The 24923-nt window shown below is 46.0% G+C and overlaps 1 protein-coding gene across 3 annotated transcripts in view; it reads right to left on the bottom strand.

Annotated features, from left to right (window-relative positions):
* The window catches only part of LOC119397051 (popeye domain-containing protein 3), a 37940-nt gene that overhangs the window by 1757 nt on the left and 11260 nt on the right, over positions 1–24923 (bottom strand). For 2 of the 3 annotated variants that reach the window (XM_037664483.2, XM_037664484.2), the window contains exons 4-6: positions 23909–24039; positions 20429–20537; positions 15258–15410 (exon numbers count right to left, since the gene is read on the bottom strand). In XM_037664483.2, coding sequence (XP_037520411.1) covers positions 15258–15410; positions 20429–20537; positions 23909–24039 — 393 coding nt within the window. The remainder of the gene's footprint in view (positions 1–15257; positions 15411–20428; positions 20538–23908; positions 24040–24923) is intronic. The other variant, XM_037664486.2, reaches the window with a different exon arrangement.

Genomic DNA, 24923 nt, shown 5'->3' on the forward strand with positions numbered 1-24923 from the left:
AGGCACAAAACACTCTTTTGAGAAAACGGGCAAGAAGGTTTTGGTTCACTTTACCCTACGCTATATTGTGCCAGGACAGTAATAATTGGTGTCCTTGCCAGGAGGCAATCTCTACTTCTTAATTTGGCCTGATTAGTTCATTACCCTCTATCATTTACCGCAGACGCTTTTGTGCAGCTGCCTAGAACGCAAGTGCACCAGGCTGCATGTAAACATTGGGCATGCCGGACTGTATCACTACTTTTGCGGCCGCGGAACGTGTGGTCTGGTGGCCTAAATAGTGGTGTATGTTTGATGAAGCTTTGCGATCACCCCTGTCAACTACTATCGCCTCAACGTTCATTTCCTTGTGCGATAAACCGCGCCGCAGAGACGACGCCTTCTCGGCAGTCCGAAGGTGACGGCGACTACGCATTTTCTCACATTATAAACTTTTGCAAGTGAAACGAGAACGCTCTTCCGCTAGTGGGGCCATTAGACGCCCGTTTTATCGAAACGGAACCAGGAACGCGCGCGCACCAAGCTCGGGTCTCAGCGGAGCGGATCGAGAGCAAGCGTCGGCATATCGTCTCCGAAGTGAAGCGGTAAAGCGGCACTCGCACGTCATCTGATAAGTAGTAAGCGCTTTGATGATATGGTTTACATTGCTGTCGCTTTATTACCGTCAAGGCAAGGGATGACACAACGTGCCGACAACTCAGTCGGTACGCCCCTATCTAATCACTGGCTCGCCCGATCCATGTAGGGATGGTCGATTAAATTTTTTAATCGATTAATCGTTAATCGTTCGTCGGTTAACTGCTTTCTATGTGATGTTTTAATTGATTTATCGAAATTTTTGATGGGTGCTTTAACAAGGATATATCATTGTTTTAGAGGCATTGTTTGTGTTTGATCTCGACCGAAGTCTTTCTATGAGACGCGCTAGAGATCACATGTGCGCATTTGCGCCTTCGTGAGAATTAATACTTTCGCCCAATGGTTACAGGGGGCCCGTCGTCTTTGGTTGATGTCACGGATTGAAGGATCTGTGGCCATCATCCATGGACGATTCGGCCGTAGGTCGTATTTCCTCGAAGCTTGCCTCCTCGAGCGCACCGAAATTGGAGGCGTTGTCGGCTATCACACTGGTCGAAAAGACGCACCAGAAACATGCCGCGTGGCGAAATCCCGCGAAAGGCAAAGCAGAGACGAGGAGGAAGAGGAAGTAAATAAGACGCTCGCACTCGTAGGGACGCCATCTTTTCTCCGTTTGTACGTTAGATATATTGTGGAAGCCCTCGATAATACTATAATTGCAGAATGACGTGATCTTGTTTTTTGAGGTCACCCATGCGAGATTGCACAGCAACATACTAGCCTCAAACAGACCACTTATTATTATTATTATTATTATTATTATTGTTATTGTTATTATTATTATCTGGTGTCTTATGTCCCAAAACCACGATACGATTATGAGAGACGCCGTATTGGAGGGCTCCGGAAACTTCGACCACCTGGGGTTCTTAAAGGTGCACTTAAATCAAAGTCACGCCCCTCAAGCATTTTCGCTTCCACCGAAAAAGCGGCCACCGCGGCCAGGATTTGCGACCTTCGGGTCAGCAGTCGAGCACCGCAAACACTAGACCACAGAGGAGCCCGAACTGTGAGCGTGTCTATTGTATCGGACATTAGAACATAAAAACGAAAAAAGGACAACTTTAAGGGCTCGTTTTTCTTTGTTAAGCACAAAGAAACACACACATATAGCCCATAAAGTGGACCGGGGGATGACCGCCGCTGTAGCACAGTTAGTAGAGCATCGGATGTGTTATTCGAAAGTCGCAGGCTCGGTCCCTGCCAGGGGCAATATATATCAAAACGTTTATTGAGGGAAAAAAGAAAAGAAAAAAGTGTTTAGGGAGCGGGTGGGTGGGGCCCCTATTCCAGGGCTCCACTGGCTTGAGCGGCCCGCCGCGCCTGGTCGAGGAGTGCTAGTTGCACCACCCGATCCCCGCTGGCGAGCAAAGTCTCCCACTGCTCCCTTCCGGAAATTTTGCCGGCTATTTGCGGCGAGTTAATTTCGGGTGGCCTGTTCTGGCAATCCCACGTTATGTGGGCGAGAGTGGGCCTGCCTCCGCACCACGGACAGCTATCACTGTACATTGTGGGGTGAATGGCATGTTTCAAAGAAAGGTTCGGATATGTATGTGTTTGTATGCGGCGCCAGTCGTAAGAGTCCCGCCCGGATAGATCAGGGTGGGGTGGACTGTACTGTCATCGCTCAAGCCGTTGGTGCTCAAGGATGTCTCGCGGTAAGAAAGGGCTTTCGTCGGAGTGGTCGGCCGCTCGGTTGATAAAAGCACGAGCTGCGCCGTCCGCTCTCTCATTGCCATCGAGTCCTGCATGAGCCGGGCACCAGATGATCGCATGGTCCTGCGTTAGGTCGGGTCCTAATAGGCGAATGGTGCTGTGTGGTAGTCTCCCGGTGAGAAAGAGTCTACATGCGACCTTGGAATCGGTAAGGATAAGTGATGATTGTCCCAGGATATCCTTAGTTTTAATAGCTAGCGCGATGGCTGAAGCTTCTGCGGTATTCGCGGACGCAGCTCGAGTAGTGGCGCATGTCAGAAGCCCTTGACCTGCGGCCGCTCCTACGACTGCGAGGGCATACTTGTTGGTACCGGATCGGGCGACATCTGTGTACACCGTGTCAGGATTTCCCCCGAGTTGCCGCTGTAACTTGCGGGGCAAGTTACCTTTTCGTCCACTTTACTTTCTTCACATTTACACCATAATTACTACAAATAACATCCCCTATACTTTCCTTGGCTTTTTTGTCTGTTAGTTCTTATTAGAACACATTGTATTTCGCGACTGTCCTCCTTTCGCGTAACAGCAGAAGACGGGGGCCTCTATTGGCTGGCTGCCGTGGGAGTGCAAGCATTAGTTGAAAGGTGCATTTCTCCAGGGTCATTTAGACTACTTTCATAAACCGCGAGCGCGCTTCCTTGCGCTTCATATTCGCCGAACTAAAGGCGGCACCTGTTGTGCTTCAAGTGGAGACGAGGTCGTAGTTCCACGTGCTGGGGTTTGTTTATTATGTGTGTTTATGTCAATAGAGCTGCTGAGTCTACATTTTCCACGTCATAGCGCAAGCAAACTGCGCTTGAACACGCTGTTTGCGGAAGTGACTAGACTAACTGCTGCGAACTGGGCTAACTGCATCGCAGGAAAGCTAGCTTTACAATCATGAAAAGGGTGTATATACGCTATAAGGCGGACAGTTGGGCTAGTTGGTATATAGTACAATAAAAAATATTATTAGCTTGCTTCACCCCTTTGTCTTAGTATTATATATATATTATGGGGACGCTCGGCGGCTGTGAGCGCGTAGAAGACGATGACGATCGCGTATGCGCTCGTTTCACGCGGCAGCTGCTGGCAGCTGGCAGTTTGCGCGTGCAGCACGGACAACTGGACGTGGTTGCCTCGTTCGAAGTGTGTGCTTGGTGGTGGCGGAGCTCAGTCCTGGTGTTGATGGTTTCCAGGGTTGCGGTCAAGTAGCCGGCGGTTATTTCTATCTGATCTCTCTCCTTTCATATTTGTCTTGAGTGCACGCCTCATTTAAGTGTAACTTCCCGTTTTCTTTGATGTCTGTCTCTTCTGCGGGCCAGAGGGCTTCCCTCTGGTCTGCCTCTATTTCCCCTCAGAATCTGCCCTTGGAATTGTTCCTCCGCGATTGAAACCGCAACGTTCCTGTTGCTTTGGTGCCGACCAATGGTGGATTCATCCGTATGAAGAACCCCAAGGCCATTCAGACAGAACTTCGTGTGATCACTTCTCATTCCCTACTGATAACCGAAGTTCGTCAGTTTGGACGTGGGGGAATCCTATGCTGTTCACCAGACCAGGCTTGTATTCAAGACCTACTGAAGTGTACTACCTTTGCCTCACATCCGGTGAGCTGTTTTATCCTACCTCATCTAGCATGTTGCAAAGGTTTAGTCCGTGGAGTAGACACAAGCCTAAGTCCAGCAGAAGTCTTGGACATTTTTTCCCCTGCAGGAGTAATCTCTGTGTACCGCTGTACCAGACAAGTAGACAATACGAAAGTCCCTACTGAAACAGTGATCGCAACATTTGCTGGGACAAATCGCCCTTCGGAGATCAAAGCATGGCCGCTTATCTACAGGGACGAAGCTCTAGCTCCTCGTCCTTTACAGTGCTCCAAATGCTGGCGTTATGGACACAGTGTCAACGGTTGTCGGTCTGATACTCGCTGCCGCATCTGTGGGGCCGAACATAGTACTGATGAGTGCCAGTCAGGCAATGAGTCATGTTGCTTATGTAAAGCAAATCACTCTGCTGACGACTCTAACTGCCCTGCGAGATCGAAAGAGCTTCAGGTGCTAAAATTATTGAAAGGAGACGATGCTCTCGTCGAGAAGCTCTAGCAGAAGTTCAAAGCAGGACACAGGGATATGCCGGTGTAACAGCCCGTCAGCCTCTCGGCATGGACGCAACATTTTTCCACTCCATTTCAGCTGTGGTAGAGAAGGCGGTAGAAAAGGTTCTCGAAAATATTCTACTAAATCTGTCCGACTCATTGACTCAGGTTATATCTTCCCAGTTGGCTGGTGTTTCTGAGACGATCACAAAGCGCTTCCAAATTCCTATCGCTCCAATCACTAAGCCTGCTGAACATCAGATTGTTGCCCCCACCAATTATGGAGCAGGACCGTCTTCCTCTCAGAAGACTGACCAAGATTACATCTCTGATTCAGATTCAATGGGCAATTGGGACGTTGATATGGATGCCCGTATTCTCAAACGCACCAGATCGCCTACTAACAAGCTCCATAATTCTTCGAATCCAAAAACAAGTGTGTGAAGGAATCCGTGACTAGGGCTGACCTGTTGAAAGTATATTAGAGCAGGCAGTTTCCACTGCTCGTCTATCATCATCATAGGGTGTCTTAGGGTGCTTCAGTGGAACTGCCGTTCAATTCTCTCTGCAGCTACAGATTTATTATACCTTATTTCTCAGCAATCTCCCGACATTGTACTTTTACAAGAAACTTGGTTGTCAGCTGATCAGAACTTTTATTTTAAAAATTATCAATGCTATCGATTGGACAGAAACTCAGGTGGTGGAGGACTAATTGTTTTCATTTCTTCAAAATTTTGCCATAGAGCGATGATAGCTTATAAAGCAATGTCGTCTGACTATGAACTTTTGGTAGTGGAATTAAACCTTCCTGGCTGCGCTCCACTATCCATAGTTAATAACTATTTTCCGGCTCGGATACAAGATGAGAGCGCTCTTGATGTCACTCTGAGCTTCTGCAAAAAGAACATTCTGTTTGCGGGAGACTTCAACCCCCATCATGTGTCGTGGGGTTTCCGCACAGACACATCGGGAAAACGGTTATGGGACTGGACCAACACAAACAACTTTATATGTCTAAATTCCAAAGTTGCCACTTTTGTTCGACGTACCTCGAGATCCGTCTTAGATTTAACATTCGCTAGCTCAAACGTTTTAATCTCGTCTTAGACTGTGCTTGATACTGCTACAAGTAGTAATCACCGTCCACTTGTATTTGAAGTCAAGATCCCAGTATTAGCGGTAGACTACCAGGCGCAAAATTCTGTAAACTACTCCAAATTTAAAAAGAATTTACAGTCAACTTTGTCATCATTGTCTAGTATGGAGAGAAATGTTAAAGCTATGAGTCTCTGCTCAGTTTTAAAACGTACTATAACAAAATCACAGTTCACTGTATCGTCAGCAAAAGGAAATTCAGTGTGTGCATGGTGAAATTCGGATTGTGCAAGAGATTATCGACACCGAAAAGCGGCCTGGAAGAAACTTCTTATAAACCAAAGTCCTACTAATTGGCGAAATTATTTGTATGCTAAAGCTATGTTCAAAAGAACAGTATCATTAGCGAAAGATGAATATGACGAAAAATGATATAATTTTCTATCCAAGAGTGGTAATAAAGAAGCTCTGTTTAGATTTCTTCGTAGTCGTAAGGCTATTGCAGCGCCCGTAAACAATGACTCGGTTATTCTTTCACCTAAGGAATTGGCAGATTTATTAACTGAAATTGCATCGGGCCTTGAAAAGCGATTTACATCACAGTTACAAGTTTGTAAAGCATTCATGTGTGAACGATTTTATCGAAGTAAATATGGAAGAACTTGCGCATGTCATTCGCCTTCTCCCTAATTCAGCTCCAGGCCCAGATGGAGTTACATCAGAAGTGTTAAAGATATTATTTGATATCTCTCCAGACGATCTTCTTAACGTCGTCAACCACTCCCTTAGAAATGGCTGGATTTCTGCTGACTGGAGACTTGCAAAAATTGTTCCCCTTCTCAAAAAACAGGGAGCGGGAATGCAGATAGACAACATTAGACCAATCGCTCTAACGTCCCATGTCGTTAAATTAATAGAAAGAATTCTATACATAAGAATTATGAAGTTTATCACAGATAATGCAATACTGAGCGCGTGCCAGATTGGATTTCGACCCAGTTGCTCGATATGGTGTGCACATGTCGATTTAGAGGCTCGTATAAAGCTTTCCCGGCACAGACGACAATTATCGGCTTTAGTAACCCTAGATTTAGCCAAGGCATATGACAGCGTTGAACATATCATTCTCCTTAATGCCCTCAACAAATTAAATTTTCCGCAATATATTACAAATTGGCTGTATGAATTTTTAAAAGATAGAAAATTTTATTGCTCCCAACGAGGCGTTTCTACGTCTAAGTATAGTCAAACGAGAGGTGTTCCCCAGGGCTCTGTTCTTTCGCCTGTTTATTTAATATCTTGTTAAGTTCGATTCCACTGTGTGATAAGGTACAAGTGTATGTATACGCAGATGACATTGCGTTTTTCGCATCTGATTATGACATACATTTACTCCATTCAACGTTGCAATCATATTTAGCAACATTAGAATCCTGGTTTGAAGATATTCGAATGAAACTAAATGTTACCAAAAGTGCCATAATTGTTTTTCCTTTAAATATGCCTGTTAATATTTCTCTTCACTACCGGCAAGAAAGAATTCCCCAAGTAGACTGTATTAAATATCTGGGAGTAATATATGATGAAAAACTGAGCTGGCGTAGTCACATTGAACATGTTAAAGCTAAGGCTACACGCGCTGTCGAAATGATAACTAAACTTGGTCGGCTCCGTTCCGGGCTACGCAGAGATACTCTGATCATGATTTACCGTATGTACGTTCGCCCGATTCTTGAATTTGGTTGCGTGCTTTTTTCTGGTGGGCCAGCATACAAGATTCATCCTTTGGTTCTCTTAGAGCGCCAAGCTCTTCGGAGTTGTCTTGGCGTTCCTAAATTTACAGCTAATAGCGTGTTGTATCAAGAAGCTCGGGTACCTACTCTTGCTTGCAGATTCCGTATGTTGACAGTTAAAACATATTTAAAATTATATGAGGCTACTCCAAGACGGTTGCAATTCGTATTTTTTGCTGAATTGAGTGCTTTTTTCAATGAGCACTGGTCCCGTCTTCATAAACCTCAGATTTTGTTTGTTCAAACATTACTGGAACCCCTGAATGCTAATATCTCCGAAATCATTCTATTAGCTAAATCCATATACAATGTAAAAATAGAATTCGACGACATATTCCCAGCAAATGCCAAACTCTTGCCCTCTAAGTATTTAATTGGCGTATTCAAAGATCACCTCTTACAATTAGGAATTAATAATGTAATTGCAACAGATGCATCTATGAATGATAAGAGAGCAGGTGTGGGTATCTTCTCCCAATCGTTATCCTGGTCATATTCATTACGCCTTCCAGATTATACTCCTATATTTGAAGCGGAGTTAACGGCAGTTATTTTAGCCCTTCAAAAACTTCCTGCAAATCATTCGCAAGCTGTTATAGTGACCGATTCATTATCTATGTGTTCGTCCCTCACTTCAACTTTGGAGTCAGTTATTCTAAACACATTCAGATCATTAATCCCGATAAAAATTCGCCTAGTGAGGCTCATATGGGTTCCAGGTCATCGTGGAATATTTGTAAACGAGATGGCTGACTCACTCGTGAGAGTATCTCTTGAAGGTCCAGTTTTGTCAGTTATGCTTCTTACAGCTTATGTCACAGCGGCGAGGTTCAGAAAATTTTCTCTTATTGAAGACTCAGAAAAGACTAAAATACCGAATTCAGAATATTCACACTTGCATTTTGCATGGGATAATAAATGGTGTCCCACGCGTAAATTGGAAGTATCCATCACTAAATTAAGATGTCGTATTCCACCGCTTAATTTCTACTTAAACAGGTCTGGTCTGGTCCCATCCCCTTTGTGTCCCAACTGTAACGAACCCGAAAATATCGACCATTATCTACTAAGATGCCACCGTTTTAAAAACCAAAGGAAAAAATGCTTTGAAATTTTATTCAAAAAATTAGGAATACCGCTAAGTACTCTAAATATCCTCTCCCTTGGGGCTGCTTCATTGGAGTTCAGTAAAAGGAACGTCTGTGGGGCCCTCTGCGAATTCCTGATTGACACGATGAGATTACCTTGGTAATCCATTGTTTATCAATTTATTGTTTCCCATCCCCTTTCCCCGAAAACAAAATCTTATTTATATCGTTATTTCCTTTTCTCGTATCACGAGAATCGCCTTATTCTACTTGAAGAAAGCCACTTTTCCCTTTCCCTGACCTTTATTATTATTTTTTTTTAACCCAATGTTCCAATTGACTGTAACCGCCGGCTTCTTGGCCAATCCCCCCGTTGTGGGTAGTGAGCCAAATGCAAGGAACAAGCAAGCAAGCAAGCATGCGGCCGAGGCTTACACCAGTAAAGACGTGTCTCTTCAGGTCTCGGCCTCATCTCTTAAGGGTTCAGGGCTGGCTGCAGCCGCAAAACCCTACATCTGGCACCCAACGGGTAGGACCCCGCCCCGACATGTTCTGCCCGATCAACGTACGCCGGATCCCACCAGCTCCTGATTTCGGCCCCCGGCACGGCGATATCGCCTTCGAGGAGCTGTGTGGGCGCTAAAGCGGGCGTTCCTGGACATGGCCGCCTACGGAGTCTACGACCTCGTCCTCTTGCTTCAGCCGGTCCAGACCCTCATGCGCCTCTGCCTTTCCGGGAGAATGACCCCTGATGAGCAGCGGCGTGCCTTCATCGCCCTGGAGCACCTCGGTGCTTACCTCGGCGTCCCGCTGCCCGCGCAGGCCATGGAGGCTGTGGCGCGCTCGTGCAGCGAGGCGGCACCTAGGGCTGACGACGAAGGCGGCGACGATGCGTGCGCTGACGAGGTCGGCGTCGAGGCTCGTGCGGTGGGCCGGCACCGCGGGACGACCAGCGACGCGGTGGCGATGCATCGTCCGCCAACGACAGTGCAGACACCAGGAACGGTGAGGCGACCATGGCGTTGGACGACGCAATTGTTGAGGACACGGCCGGTGACTGCGACGACCTTGAAGCAGAGGTCAGAAAGTCCCGGGATGACGACGCGGCGGCCGTGAAGAAACGGGAAAAGATGAGGAAGAAGAGGCGGAAAAGGAAAACAAAAACAGGGACGGGAGAAAAACCGCACATGAATTGCCGCATGGTGACGAGGAAACTCGAAAGCACAAAGAATGTGCGGAGGCCAAGAAGTCTCGACGTGGCGAACGGAAGGTAGCCGAAGTCGTTAAAGAGGTCAGGGAGTGGCAAAGTGGTGACGAAGAGATCGGGGAGTTCCGGCATGGTGAAGCCGACGTCGCTGAAGAAGGAAGAGCCGAGGAGAATACGGGAGGTGACGACGGTACTGGTGGCTGGGAGGCAGCAGCCAGCGGCGCGGATGGTGAAGCCGAAGAGGATGCGGAGGAAGTAAAATATTACGAGGCGGATATGGTCCGCGATGGCGAGTGGGACGAGAAAACGAAGTGCGTGGATGCCGGCGATGCAGACTACGACGATTACGTGAATGATGCTGCAGGTGTTGAGAAGAAACCCGTTGAAGAAGCTTCGGACAACAGGGCCGAGAAATCCGAGACGTCTCAGATATCCGAGAAAAGTGAGAGGGCGAGACCCGAAAAGCCGAATGAGGAATTCGCAACATCGTAGCTCGAACCGTACAATGGACCGTCTCCGTCGGAGACAATGCATTGGACCATCGCTGAACCCACACCAGTGTACGCTGAGCGGTTTAGCAGCGGCAAGTACAAGGACGAAGAGGCAGACCGAAACTATGTCAAGGTGCAGATGTCTCAATGTCGCCCTTCTACCAACATCAGCGAGGCCCGAAGAGGGAGCGTCGAAGGCACATGCAGCGAAGTCTTCTATGGGGACGTTGCACCTCCATGGCTGCCTAGGCCGCCAGTGTTTGACGACTACCATGTGGAGCAGTGGCCGCCACCCACACGCGAATGGTCCGGGCGGCTACAACGGCAAAACAGCCAAACGGCTACGATAACGGCACCAGGCAACGTCAGTGCCAGGAGGTCTACTGTGCCCGCTAGCTCGGTGGGGCCAGTGCTGCACCAGGAGCATCGGCATTTCATCCTGCTCCCGACCGTGGTCATGCTGACGACCGTGGTCATCAACCTGAGCGAGTCCGGTGCGCCTCCGTCTTCGGGCGGCAGCAGAGTTGCCTCTGCTGCACGCGTCAGCAGTTCCCATGACCGGCAGCCCATGAGGTCCCACAGAGAGTTGTGGGCGGACAGCGCCGGCATGTGGTCGTGTGTGCCACGCGCAGTCCGCTGTGGCCAAGGATAGTCAGGACACGTGCGCGGGCTACCGTTGTGAAGTTCGCGTTTGCTCACCTCTTTCCCAGGGGAGGGGGCAGTATGGGGACGCTCGGCGGCTGCGAGCGCGTAGAAGACGATGACGATCGCGTATGCGCTCGTGTCACGCGGCAGCTGCTGGCAGCTGGCAGTTGCGGCCTCGATATGATATGATACCTCGATATGATTATGAGGCACGCCGTAGTGGATGGCTCCGGAAATTTCGACCACCTAGTGTTCTTTAGCGTGCGCTAACATCGTACAGTACACGGGCCTCTGCCATTTAGCCTCCATCGAAATGCGACCACCGCGGCCGGGTTCGAATCCACGATCTTCGAGTCAGTAGCCAAGCGCCGTAACGACTTATCCACCACGGCGGACCTGAGAGCTAAATAAAATACCCAAAGATGTTGCCGTAGACATTGCAGGTGAAGAAAATAGCTAGTTTATCAAAGGCAAGGAGAGCTGAGTTCGTGCGATGAAACACGATAAAACAGCGTGGAGCCGAAAACGAACACAAACAAATTAAGCAACTAGACGATGCGTTCGCACGTCTGAAATCTACAGAAAACAACAAACTTCACTGTTGAGCGTTGGCGCATCACCTTGCTTCTTTCATTCAATAAAGCCATAGCGCTGAAAACACAGACACCAAGGAAGAGGTCCTGCGAAGATAACGCAGCTTTTTGAACGAATACGACTTAACAACAGTCCAACATCTTGAAACATAAAAATCGCTTATGTAATTGAAGAGTGACCTGCTTTCATTCAATAAAGCCATAGCGCTGAAAACGCAGACATCAAGGAAGAGGTCCTGCAAAGAGAACACAGCTTTTTGAACGAATACGAATTAACAACAGTCCAACATCTTGAAACATAAAAATCGCTTATGTAATTGAAGAGCGACCTGCTTTCATTCAATAAAGCCATAGCGCTGAAAACGCAGACATCAAGGAAGAGGTCCTGCAAAGAGAACGCAGCTTTTTGAACGAATACGAATTAACAACAGTCCAACATCTTGAAACATAAAAATCGCTTATGTAATTGAAGAGCGACCTGCTTTCATTCAATAAAGCCATAGTGCAAGAAAACACAGACACCAACGAAGAGGTCCTGCGAAGAGAACGCAGCTTTTTGAACGAATACGAATTAACAACAGTCCAACATCTTGAAACATAAAAATCGCTTATGTAATTGAAGAGCGACCTGCTTTCATTCAATAAAGCCATAGCGCTGAAAACGCAGACATCAAGGAAGAGGTCCTGCAAAGAGAACGCAGTTTTTTGAACGAATACGAATTAACAACAGTCCAACATCTTGAAACATAAAAATCGCTTATGTAATTGAAGAGCGACCTGCTTTCATTCAATAAAGCCATAGTGCAAGAAAACACAGACACCAACGAAGAGGTCCTGCGAAGAGAACGCAGCTTTTTGAACGAATACGAATTAACAACAGTCCAACATCTTGAAACATAAAAATCGCTTATGTAATTGAAGAGCGACCTGCTTTCATTCAATAAAGCCATAGCGCTGAAAACGCAGACATCAAGGAAGAGGTCCTGCAAAGAGAACGCAGCTTTTTGAATGAATACGAATTAACAACAGTCCAACATCTTGAAACATAAAAATCGCTTATGTAATTGAAGAGCGACCTGCTTTCATTCAATAAAGCCATAGTGCAAGAAAACACAGACACCAACGAAGAGGTCCTGCGAAGAGAACGCAGCTTTTTGAACGAATACGAATTAACAACAGTCCAACATCTTGAAACATAAAAGTCGCTTATGTAATTGAAGAGCGACCTGATTTTCAAGCTAAGTTACCCAAAGGGTAGGGGTGTGCGAATAGTGAAGATTGGAACCGAATCGAATACGAATCGAATAGTGATGACACCGAATCGAATACGAATACAAACCGAATAATGTTCGAATAGTTTTCGAATAGTAAGGCAACCATTTTTAAAACAGCCTTAGACTGGTAAGGTAACAATTTTCGATACAGCCCCTGAATCCCAACACATTTTATTGGAAAGAAATATTCACAATCGTTAACAAAGGAGCATTACTATTACTTTTAACCGACAAAAAATACCCCATATATATAAACTAAGCAAACTTGTACAGAGCAGCAACGCGAGCCTTCGAAATATTTTGTACCTGCAGGCTGAAATGTGGAAGTAACTACAATATTCAAGGCGGTACTTTTAAAATAGTTTTTAAATGAAACTGATACATAACTACTCAGCGATTTTCATGAGTTAATATCAGATGGTGGATTGATGAAACTGTCGCCTCGGCGACACTGGACTTTTAAGCAAGAACGTCTTTATTCTGTGTTCAACCTTGCGTCGAAAGTCCCGTAAGTACATGGGCTGCATGCATCTGGGTAATTCGACGTCGAAAACAAGAAAAGTTACCTCTCGCTGCTCCGACGTCTCGTTCCTTCAAGCATTTTTCGCCGTTGCTGATTATTCGAAAAGTATTCGAAAACTGTTCGATATTTCGGATATGCACTATTCGATTCGAGCACCGAATCGAATAGAACGCTATTCGATTCGTTATTCGAAATTTTCGAATATTCGCACACCCCTACCAAAGGGCCTTGGCTAAGTAGCGAGATAGTTATAACTTACCTGAAGAGGCAGATTCGTGCCTTCGGGAACGGAGTCTTCAACATTGTAATTTTAGTTATGACCATTTTTCTTTGGAGGACGACGTTTTGGAGGATGACTCTTGGGCACATGAATAAAGTGGGCGAGAAGCAGGTGATATCTAAAGAGTTTCCGTCGCTGGCTTCGATTAATTCCTACCACCTTTATCACACATTGCAGTTGTCGTTTTTTAATGTTCTGTGAACATCCACACCGCGCTGCTCTTGCGATTGCTCGCCATAATGACATGACAAAGGAAACATTATACGCACCAAAATAATAATAACGCAACATAGCAAGCAAGCATCACGTGCTTTTTGCCGACGGTTTACCAGCACACGACAGAAGAAAGGGGACGAGAGGAGGTGAATGCAGTAGGCTGTGACCGATGAGAAGAGGTCAAGTGCATCTCTGCCTCGTTGGGGTGCGGCCGCCTCCTGCCAGGGCTTGGAGATAGACGCCGTACGCGTCTGTCTCCAAGCCCTGGCAGCGACAGAGACCAGGCCTGCGAGTTCATTTCTGCCTCTATGGGATAGGGCCGCCGCCGGCTTTGGGCTTGTTCTACTACCGTACAAATATGCGCGGTAGTGAGAAAGAGTAGCTACGCTCGACTTCTGCGTCTCGGAATCGCTCGCCTCGCACTCATGCGCACAGGGCGGGGGGTTTGCCATAATCGATTAATCGAAGAGTTTTAACCGATTAATTCGATTAACTGAAAGGCGGAAATAGATGACGATTAATCGATTAACGGTGCTCCTTTAATCGATTAATCGTTCATTGATTTTACCATCCCTAGATCCATGCGATACGTGTCCCCCGTTTTCGTCCGTACGAAACTAAATAGGTTTGCACTTTGCCGCCCTTACACGCGTCACCTTTCGAACAGCGGCGATTCACGTGCTTACGGCCACGGAGTGATCAAGCAGCGAGCATTCCGCTAAAGTGTACTAGAATATTCGAGTACACTATAACTCCGCTCGTAAACACAGTGGCCGTCGTCGCGGCAACAACCAATAGAAAAGTGCCTCCCAACGGTGTCGCGCGCTCCGCCAATAGGAGCGCCGCGTACATTGCAAGGTTCATGAGAACGTTTCGCCTTTTTTTTTTGTGCTTTTTCTATGCGGTGATCATAAGCAAAAAGGGCGGGAATGGAAAGGCGGAACTTTGAGCTTTGAAACGATGCCAAGATGGCGGCGCTCGGTGGCAGGAAAAACGCGATTTTGGGCTTCTTTTTCACCGACCTCACTTACAAAATTATTTAATTTTTTTCGGACACTTAGAGTGCGTTTTCGATGTAATCATTTAGACACTGCATAAATAAGAGGCCACAGATGCCAAAAGGAGTGTTTGTTATTCAAAAATTGATTTTTTGGCTATTTTCGCGACTTGATCCCCGCGACCCCCTTAAATAACAACACCAATTGATGTGCATTCCTGACCAACAAGGATTGAAATGAATATTAAAATGTGTACACGTAAACGAGCAAAGCTAAAATGTAGGCATAATCATGATGGGAACATATGCTGGTGCAACAAAACTCCCCAAACAGCAGCCATGCCGTGGTTGCTCAGTGGCTGTGACCTTTTAGTGTTCACAGCTGGAGGTTCAATTTATAGATGCTGTGGCTGCATTCTGACGAAGATGCAATGCAATGTACACGGACTTGGGGAACCAAAAGTGGCCAAAATTAAACCATGGGCCTTCTAATGAAACATCTCTATTTGATGAGTTGTTTTAGGACATTAACTAGTCAATTTTATATCTGCACCTGTAGAATTCAATTCAAAGAGTATGTATGGTACACCATAATGAAGTAGGCAGCAAATAACACCTGCCTTTTCATTCATAGCATACAGCTTGGAAGTGATGTCCCGAGCAATCAGCAGCGACACAACAGTTGCCAGCTGAGGCTCCTTGATAAGCAAGTACTCCAGGTTGGAACGCTGCCAGAACAGGTATCGGCAAGGGGTCACAGCCAGTATAGACACCTGTTGAGGACCATCAGACTGAACAAACGGCGAAAGGCAGGCTACTTGGTACATGTCTCAAAGAAGGGACTAAAGGGGTACGGACATCAAAAATTTTAGCCTCGCGTTTTTTTGCTGCAATTTGTTGCTGGGGCACCTGTTAGTCATAACACGGCACATTGTTTGCTGCAACGCGCGACAGATGATTAATTGCGGGCTCCCTATTACCGACCAGTGTCAGTTTCGGTTTCAAAAACGACAAGCCTCCGGGTGCAACTATCACCACCTAGCGGGTGCAGCACTCGATCATGTCAGCACACAGAACTGTGACGCCTTTCCGCACATTTCGCGAGCAGCTGCCGGGAAGTAGGCTGCTGGAGCAAACGCGGCAAAAAAAAAAAAAAAAAAAAAAAAAAACATGGCGGCTATGACGTCATCATAACTTGTTGTAGCGTGGTCAGGTGACGGAAGCAGCGGGTTCCCAGGGTCCCCTTTGAGAGTGTCGATAGAGCGAGGATGTCGATCGTTCACGCAAACTTCAAAATTCATTTAAAATACCTTCCAAGCTATATTCGCTGTTGATATATTGCAGATGATATACGCATGTTCACGGGAATCGATCCCGCAGGCTATGTCGGCCGCGAAATTTTGTGTCAGTGCCCCTTTAACGCACAAACACAAGACAACAGAAAGAAAAGTCGAGGACGGGCACCTGTCCTCGTCTTTTGTTCGTTGCACTGTTAATCTCATCTTTGAAACATCCAGGGCTTAGTCTCCCTTCATTGGAGGGGGGGGGGGGGCATAAAGCGGCAATATATATATATATATATATATATATATATATATATATATATATATATATATATACATATAAATAGAAAAGATCGCCTTGCAGCGATCTTTTCACCGCAAAACCGATGCTGCTGTATCCCCAGCGGCTCTGCAACGCGCGGATCGTGGGTTGTTGGAACGCGGTGCTAGCTGGCATACCGAAGAATGAAGGCAGGATATTTAGATATATTGGTCAAGGTTCACTTTCGCGGTTGTGTTATCCAATTTTGGGCAAAAATGTGATCGTATTAAATGCACGATAATGCATTATTTCCAAGGGATGTCGGCCGAGAATAAAAACAAAAACGTATTAAGCTGAAAAACGTATTATGCAGAATCGTATCAATGAGATTCACTGTATGTATATATGCTATAGATCAAGCGTTAAGAGAGGTGTTTGCGATGATCTCAGTGCAGTGAAGCCAACTGTCTCTAGAACTGAACAAATCCTTATGAATACTATACAAATACATATATTATTCCGAATGTATTTCCGGCATTTATTCAACGTGTCAATCCAATCAAGCATTAAACGAAATTATTTTCGGAAAGATTTTTCAAAAGCAACTTGGGATGTAAAGGCTTATAGATATGTGAGCTTAAAGTAACATTAGTTGACTCACTGGATTCAGAACCTCAGGCGCGACAATGCTATATTTTATTGTGATAGCAATTATATGGGCGCTCTCGGCGGATTTTTGCCGTCGCCGTCATGCCCCAGATATGTATATGTATGTATATATAAATAAAAGCCGCAAATAATTCAGAAGAAAAGAATTCCGAAGCGCTCGACCGGGGTTTCTAACCTGCGACCCCTCGCTCCGCAGCTCGCTGCCTTATACAATTACGGCATGGCTCATTCGTTCTCCAGGATACTAACGGCAGAATACAAACGCACGCGGCGTTGGGTAAAACGCACGTACGGGACGCCACACGTGGCGAAATTAAAATTATGCAAGACGCGAGCCATGCTGCATCGTTGCCCGCGCTACGTTTGCGTCGTATATCGCTGGCGACCCGCGCTAGTTTTCCATTTTGGGGTTGTAGTGCCACGCCACTCGTGGCCACTCGGCCATCGAAAAAGAAGAGAGTCCCGTGGCTCGTGGTGGCGCGGGCTAGTGGAAACGCTTTGGCTCTTGTAGACTTATGCCATAGGAGGGAAGAAACGAGACGGCTGAACCAGAATCATGTATATATGTTACACTGCGACCAGAATCATGAGGCTAAAATGACAGCACAAATGCACAAGACACCCACGAAGAAAAGAAATGTACGACACAAGCGCCGACTAACAACTGCTTTATTCTTTCATATGCCAATTCATATATAAGCCCAAGGCAAAATTACCGCACATGCGCACACAACAATAGCTCCAAACCAAAACGCGTAACAAGGATGATAGTGCATTACATACGTGAAGACATGAAATCATATTCATATGGGTGCAGGGACAAAGAAGTAAGGAAGGACTAAGAAGGACAAAGAAGTGCGTTTGCGCTGTAATTTTAGCCTCAGGAATATGTACTAACTAGAGGTGACCAAAATCGACGCCCACAGGGAACGCCAGCCATGGCTTCACGTGCCACTGCCAAGCGCCGTCTTTATTTTCTTCTCTTGAGGTCGCGCGCTCTGCGGTTTTGTTTGCCGCCCAAAGGAAGGTGCTGCAGGGTCTTGGGACAACGCGAGCGCAAGAGTCCGAGGGTTGCTTGCGCTCTGCGCATGCGTCCTGGCGACTTACAAATTTCTTGGGTCCCCAATTATAAAACTGTGTAGTGTTTCGCCGGAGTTGGGGCGTGTGCCCTCGACTTGTACTTTGACATACAGGGCGTGTTCGAACGCTCTCGTGCGATTATCTCTTGAGGGCGAGTTTTGTACGTCTTGTACTTTCACGGCAAAGTTTGCGTTGAAGCTATAGACCACACGAAGGTCACATTGCTCGCTGCAGCGGCCGCGTTTGCGAAAGGAGTGATCTGATAGTCGCCCTGTGTATACCTGTGCGTTTTTGTTTCGTGCCTCCTTCTTTGTGCTTGAGCAGCGCGCTGCAAGTGTCTAGCCGTGACAGTTGTTAGTTCGCACTCGCCTTGTGTGTTTTCTTTTCCTGCGTCTTTTGTGCTTGCTCAGGGCGCAGCAAGTTTCTATTGGCCGCGAGATCGACGTATAGGCGGCAGCAGCGTCGCCGCGTTAGTGTGGAGAGGCGGTCGGAGGCGCGTATAGAAATGCACACAGCGGCGCTTCGTTGTGAGCAGTTTGAGCCGATTGTCGGCGAATAAAATGCGTTGATTGCTGCTTACTGGTAATATATACACTCCTCATTGTTGAATTGACCGTGCACGAAGATCATCCAACGTTCCTATTATTAGTGAGAGAAGCACAATCTGCAGATGAAAGGGATGCTCGCCCTGGATGACAGGCTGCGCTTACGCACTATATATATATATTGTTGTTTTCTCTGTACGTGTTTAGCTTTTGTTGTGTGTACTACGCACTGCTGTAGCACGACTGAACTACTTAAGTGTTTACTTCTTGTTCATTTGTATACCAGCCCATATTCCTGTGCAATGAGTTCAATAGCACTGTTCACGCGAATACGCATACGCAGGTAAGAGTTTAGCACAGAGCTTTCATCGATTGATTACGTGCACGACAGTGATGCAACAAAGGTCCGGTTATTTTGCGGAAAAAGTGTCTTTTTTTTTTTCAAAATAATAATATCCGCTGCCTTCCATCAATTTATAACAACTCCACACAAACGCTCAAGATAATGTGAAAAAAAAAAGGATGAGGTTTTGCGTGAAATTATACGACATAAATGTAAGGCACGCCGTCGGGCTAAGAACACGGGTGGTTCTGCATAAATTTCGCCCCAAGTTCAAATTTCGCGCGGCAATACCGTTTTATCACTGCCGTGTCATTCCATTGTCTGTTTTTTTTAAGGGACAGTTTGAGTACCGAAGTCTCAGACTTCACTCGATAGAAATATTTCGCTGGAGCGCAACTAAAGCGCAACTAAAGCTAATCATGAACTACAGTGCCGCAGTTATACACCTCACAACAACGCAAAAGTGCATGAGCCTCGTTTTTGTTTACCACCGAGTCGCTAAAACGCTGCATTCACACACAATTTAATGCTCCTCATGTTTGGGACTATGCCAAGCGAACTTTACGATGTGCTTGAACCAGAAAGTGGCATCAACACTGAAATGATTCTGGCGAACGAAGGGCACGACACCAATACACAGCCTTCTCGAAAGTCGCACTCACTGATCTTATTACAATGCGCATGCAGCCGAGCAAGCCCATTTGCTTCTGTACACAATGTTGGGTATACGTACAATCAGTTAAAATCGTGCTAACATAAAAGAATAAACCACCCTTTGAGAATTTGCAGGACGTACGCGCACATGCAAAAACGACGTGGCTAGCAGACGACGCAGGGAGCAATCCACACTAGGCGCGCTTCAGCCAGTAGCCGCCAGGTGGCGACTCCGCTCGATCTCGCGGCCAATAGCTGCTTGCCGTTCTTGCTGTGACATTCCTATTCCTTGCTATCGCATTCATTGCTTCGCTCTTAAGGCGAAACTGTGACTTTTTATTTTCACTACCCGTGCTTTCAGGAGGCGTTAGCCGTGGTGTTCAGTGTCTCAGTGAATTGCATTCAGCAGCACGACGATACCTGTTTTCTTCTGTTTTGCTGACACCCCGTCAACCAAACAGTCGCGATTAAATCATTATTCGGAAAATTGCAGAGTATAATTTACCCGCACAAAGCACTACTGTCAAGAAATTCTACTCCAGCGCTTGTGAAATGGGTGCCACAGTGCCACCGTCGGACTGCCGGGGGGGGGGGGCTTGAAGCCCTGGAAACATCAGACAGTTGTAGCAGAGTTGCACAACTTGGTCAGAAACATGTACACGTACCATGCCTGAGGATGATGAAACATGCCAGCGAAAAGTTTCTGCTTTTCGTTGAAAAGAAGCTGCAAGGTGTTTTCATGCTGTAGTTAAGGGCTCATTGCTTGACACTATCAAAATAAACAACTTCTCACAAATAAAAATACTTGATATTTCAATTATAAACTCAATTAAACTTGCTAACCATGCTGGAATGTTACAACAAGCATAAACACACACAAACGACTAACCCCATCATCTGCAAATGAAAAGCCTATTATTGTGGAGAAAGGTCCACAACAAAGTGTTGTAAATACCTTGAATTTGTCATCAACGCCAGACCGAGTAGACTCAAATTCGGGAGAATCCAAGAACTCACGGGGATGTATATAGTGTAAAAAATGATGGTCTGTCAGTACGCTGACCCTGAAACATGTAAAAAACGTAGGTCGTGGAATAGAAAATGTTGTGTATAATGTGTAATGCCTTATCTGTAATTGCTAAAGTGGTGTAAATAAATGTCCTAACAAAGAGGCAAGCATAATAAGGATGCTTGTCAATTATAGATACATGTACCAAGGTAAATAGCAAATATCACGATGGTTTAGCCAGGACTCGTGGCAATGTGGCTATTCAATAGCAGCTACTATTGAAAATAACCTGTAGTTGAGATTAAAACTCCAGTGGTAAGCACTATACCCACAAGTGCACTTGTCATCCCTTTTCATTTATGCTATAAGTAAAGCATGTTAAATATTACAAGAACCTGAATATACTGGCAGTATTCATTTGCACTGTGTACTTGTATGTTGCTATGTACAGGTACACTAAATAGGGTCATGAACCGCCCTGGTGCAAAAAACCCATCATGCGGAAAGCAGACACTGCTATGAACAGCTCAGCCAGATTTTGCAGTTGTGTGTGGCAAGGAGAGTTTAGAAGCGGAACGTGAAGTTACCTTACAATAACAGAGAGCTGAGCTAGTTGGTAAGTATTCATCCTAAAAAGACAGGGCGTGCAAACACGGTTTGTGGTGCGCGTTTGTGGTGTCCTGACTTCTTTCTTGTGTCCGTGTTTGCACGCCCTGTCTTTTTAGGGCGAAGTTACCATTTTCTCAGGGCCCTCTTTTCGTACAGCAGTGCTCTTTGGAGCTGCCAGCACCTGCTGTTTGGCGTCAGACTGCAGATAGCATGCTATTAGCTAATAGCCGACGTAAATCAAGAGCGGCATTTGGATAAGATGCGCTTCTTGCCATGGGGTGCTGCCATGTCCCTGCTAACATCACACAGTAGCCACACTTGGGATACACAATGGGAGAAAGCGACTGCGTTTCATCATGACGTAACTTCTTTCCCCCACGCCCTGTCTAGCTTCCAGCGTGCTCGTCAGGATGAGAGAAAGCACTTGAAGAGTGTGACAAACCCCTCTAACTTAGCTCGTTCTTCACGGATTCGAGAAATGTTTGCAGCAATCGATTCGTGAGGCAATTGACTCCGATACTAAATTCATTCGATGATTACTTAAAGGGACACTAAAGAGAAACAATGAATTGGTTTAGATTGATAAAGTGTGCTCGGAGAACTCTTGTGTAGTTTATTTCACCACCATATGGTGAAATAAAGTTGCATTTTTAAATTTTGCGCCGAACTTTGTAACTCGTGACGTAAAAGATTTCCAAAAGCATTTAACGTATTTTGGCGCCACTGGCTCAACGAAATTTCCAGAAACTCGTTATGTAAAGTCTCTGCCCCCCTCAGAGGACAATGTACTTCGATTTAACCGATTAGGAACTACATAGGCCCAAGCAGGCGCCGTCAGAAATATGTGACGTCACGGCAAATGGTGCGGGAATTCCCAGGTGGCGTCGCCACCTGTATTTTCTTTTTGCGCGTTTTCTCGTTTATTAAGCGTCTTCTCGCAGCAGGCGTGGTGTTTTTGGTATCGTGGAAGACTACTTTACTAATGCGAGAAATATCGCTTTGCTCTTTAGCGTCCCTTTAAAAAAGCGGTTCAGGATGCCTTTAATGGGGCCCAGAAACACCTTTTCTTGACATGTGATGCCCTTCAAGATTACACTTTGTAAAATTTATTTGAAAAGGACGTAACATGAACGGAGATATAAAGATTGCATAGGTCGGCAGAAAATGTGGAGCTCACTCAGACTCACTCATGAAATATATTTTGCCCTAAGGGCTCACTCGGACTCAGACTCACCAAAATTTTCCTCATCCTGACTCACTCGGACTGAGACTCACTAAAATATTCCTCAACTGAACTCAATCAGACTCGCATTCACCAAAACATTACTCACCCGGACTCACCCAGGCTCAGACTCACGGCTCAGTGTGAGTCTCAGTGAGTCCGAGTGAGTTGACTCATGAGTGAGTTTGCCGGCCTATGAAAGATTGCAATATTCACTTTTAGATGCGAAGCATCTTATGGCCGAGTTCAATCCGGTGGTGGTGGTGTGTGGCGTGACCACTCTCACTGCGCATGCGCGTCCTCCTCCCCCTGCTCTCCTGCACTCCCCCCCTCTCACGCACCTCATTCTCTCCTACGCTACGACGGCGCGAGGTCGGTAGCATGCCCAACGAACGCCAACAGAACGCCATCGTGCAAGTGCTTCGGTTTCGCATCGCCTCATGGTGTCCCCTTTAGCGGGAGATGATGTAATTTTTTCCTTTCTCCCTCAACTGATCACTTCCACCCAGCTGGGATGGCAATACCATATTCATCACAACTTTTTTTTTCATTTCTATTGCTGTGCACTTATAGTTATCCTTCCTCTTTGGTGTCTGACAGAGGTGCCTGTACACCTCTTGCGCAACAAAGCCGTGGTGGCGGAATTAATTATGAATAATTGCTGGGGTTTGTGGGGAATCCTTGATAACAACCCAATCACCACCCTCGCCCATGACCGCGCTGGACGTGATAAGACCCAGCAGCGAGGGCCACTGTGCATGTGCCCGAATCGAAACATGTTTCATAAGCGAGCATGGCGAACGGCCAAGGGGGAGTGGTCGGCAAACTTGCTTGAGGTGTGCGTGTGTGCACGGCGTGCGGTCCGCCGGGGCCAAGGTTAACGGCACCGGCATGGAAGTGTTTGGGAAAGTTTGCGTTTATGTATTTTCATTTGTTGCCTTAACAGTTTTAAAGCTTGCTTAATAAATGGTTTTCGAGTTATCCCAATGTCGACGAGCGGCCGATTTCATTGGAGTAGACGGCGAACCCCACAGGTTTTATGGGCCAAAGTCATAGTGGGGAACCTTGGAGTCATTTAACCACCTGGTGTTCTTTAATGTGCATCTATATCTAAGCCCATGGGTCTTCTTTGCATTTTGGCTGGCTAAGAATAGAATGTGCACCCTCAAGCTTGGCAACGCCACGCCTTACAGACTAAGCTACGGCAGGTAGTGGTGGCAGAATGGATAGAACGCATAATAGTACACCTATCTCTCCTGCTTAATAAAAGATCTGGCAGAGTGTGCATGCATGTTGCTACATTATGGTCATAAATGATTGCCTAATTACTGGCACCTATAGGCTGTGCCTGCTGCAACGTCATGTCTAACATCGCCTATAGCAAAAAAAGAAGGCATGGTAAAATAGCACAGCACAGAAATAGCAAGCAAGAAAGTAAAAAGTGCCTATAGCAAAAAAGGCATCTTTGATATACAAAATGCACTTCAGTGTCCCTTTAAGGACAAAACAATGCAACAGACTGCATGTGAATTTGCATGCACTGGTCACAACAGCAATAGGTGACCTATTCCATTATTGATGTAGTGAATACTAACTTTCCAGCAATCAAAAGTCCCAAGCGATCAGTCTTTGTCAAGTTTTGCATGGCATAAGCTTCTCCAGCATGAAGGTTACATATTTGGGCATACTCCAGGCTCACCAATTTCTTGAACAGCAGTCGTGGTACCTGGTGGAAAAGCACACAACTTGTCATATTTGTTTTCATGTAATGCATAATCAATCTCGTTTTAAGGCAGAAGCGCCTTATCAGAAGTTGGACACAGCGTGCAGTAAAAAACTCGTGTGACCTTGCACACAATGAGAAATAAAAACCACGGTTCATGCTGGCATTGAACCCAGGAACTCTGCGTGGCAGTCAGGCATTCTACCACAGAGCCACGCCGGTGCTGGAAACAGCTTTAGCAAAGGCCTGATACAGTTATCATGTCGAGTGGGCAGTCACATGGACAGAGGTAATATGGCACGGCAGAAGCATAGAACCGCACCAAGCATCACACCATGTGAATTGTGTAAACAAGTGGGCTCAACCATTATTCATCAACAACATCAGCCAGAGCAAAGTGTGTAGCACACATTGCTTTAAAGACACACAGCACATACATGCTTTGCAAAACGATGACAAATTATGGTGCATCAGAAGGCTTTCATATCATCTGAGGCGAATGCACCCCGAGAGATTTTTGAGAAATCATGTGTGCTCAGAAGCAACATTTTTCCACCAAGATGAAATAACCATAAGTGCTAGAAAATTAATAAATAAAATAGTTCACACAATCACTAATAAAAGCAGCATTTGGTGTTTCGGAGCTGCTTTTGATGCTGAAAAGATATTGGTTTGGAGCAGAAATCTGTGATTCTGTAGCAGGAAATTTTCCATTTGGGGCAAGACGCAAGGCATAGTTTAGAGTGCTATCCTTTTATATATACAGGGTGTATTTTTTTAAACAATACAGATTTTTAATAAAAATCCTATGACAGTAAGGCTCTTGTCGTTTTCACACACACACGCACTCTATGTCGAGGCAGTAAAACTTTACCACAGTTAAAATG

The sequence above is a fragment of the Rhipicephalus sanguineus genome, chromosome 6 (genome assembly GCF_013339695.2).
Source record: "Rhipicephalus sanguineus isolate Rsan-2018 chromosome 6, BIME_Rsan_1.4, whole genome shotgun sequence".
NCBI lineage: Eukaryota > Metazoa > Arthropoda > Arachnida > Ixodida > Ixodidae > Rhipicephalus > Rhipicephalus sanguineus.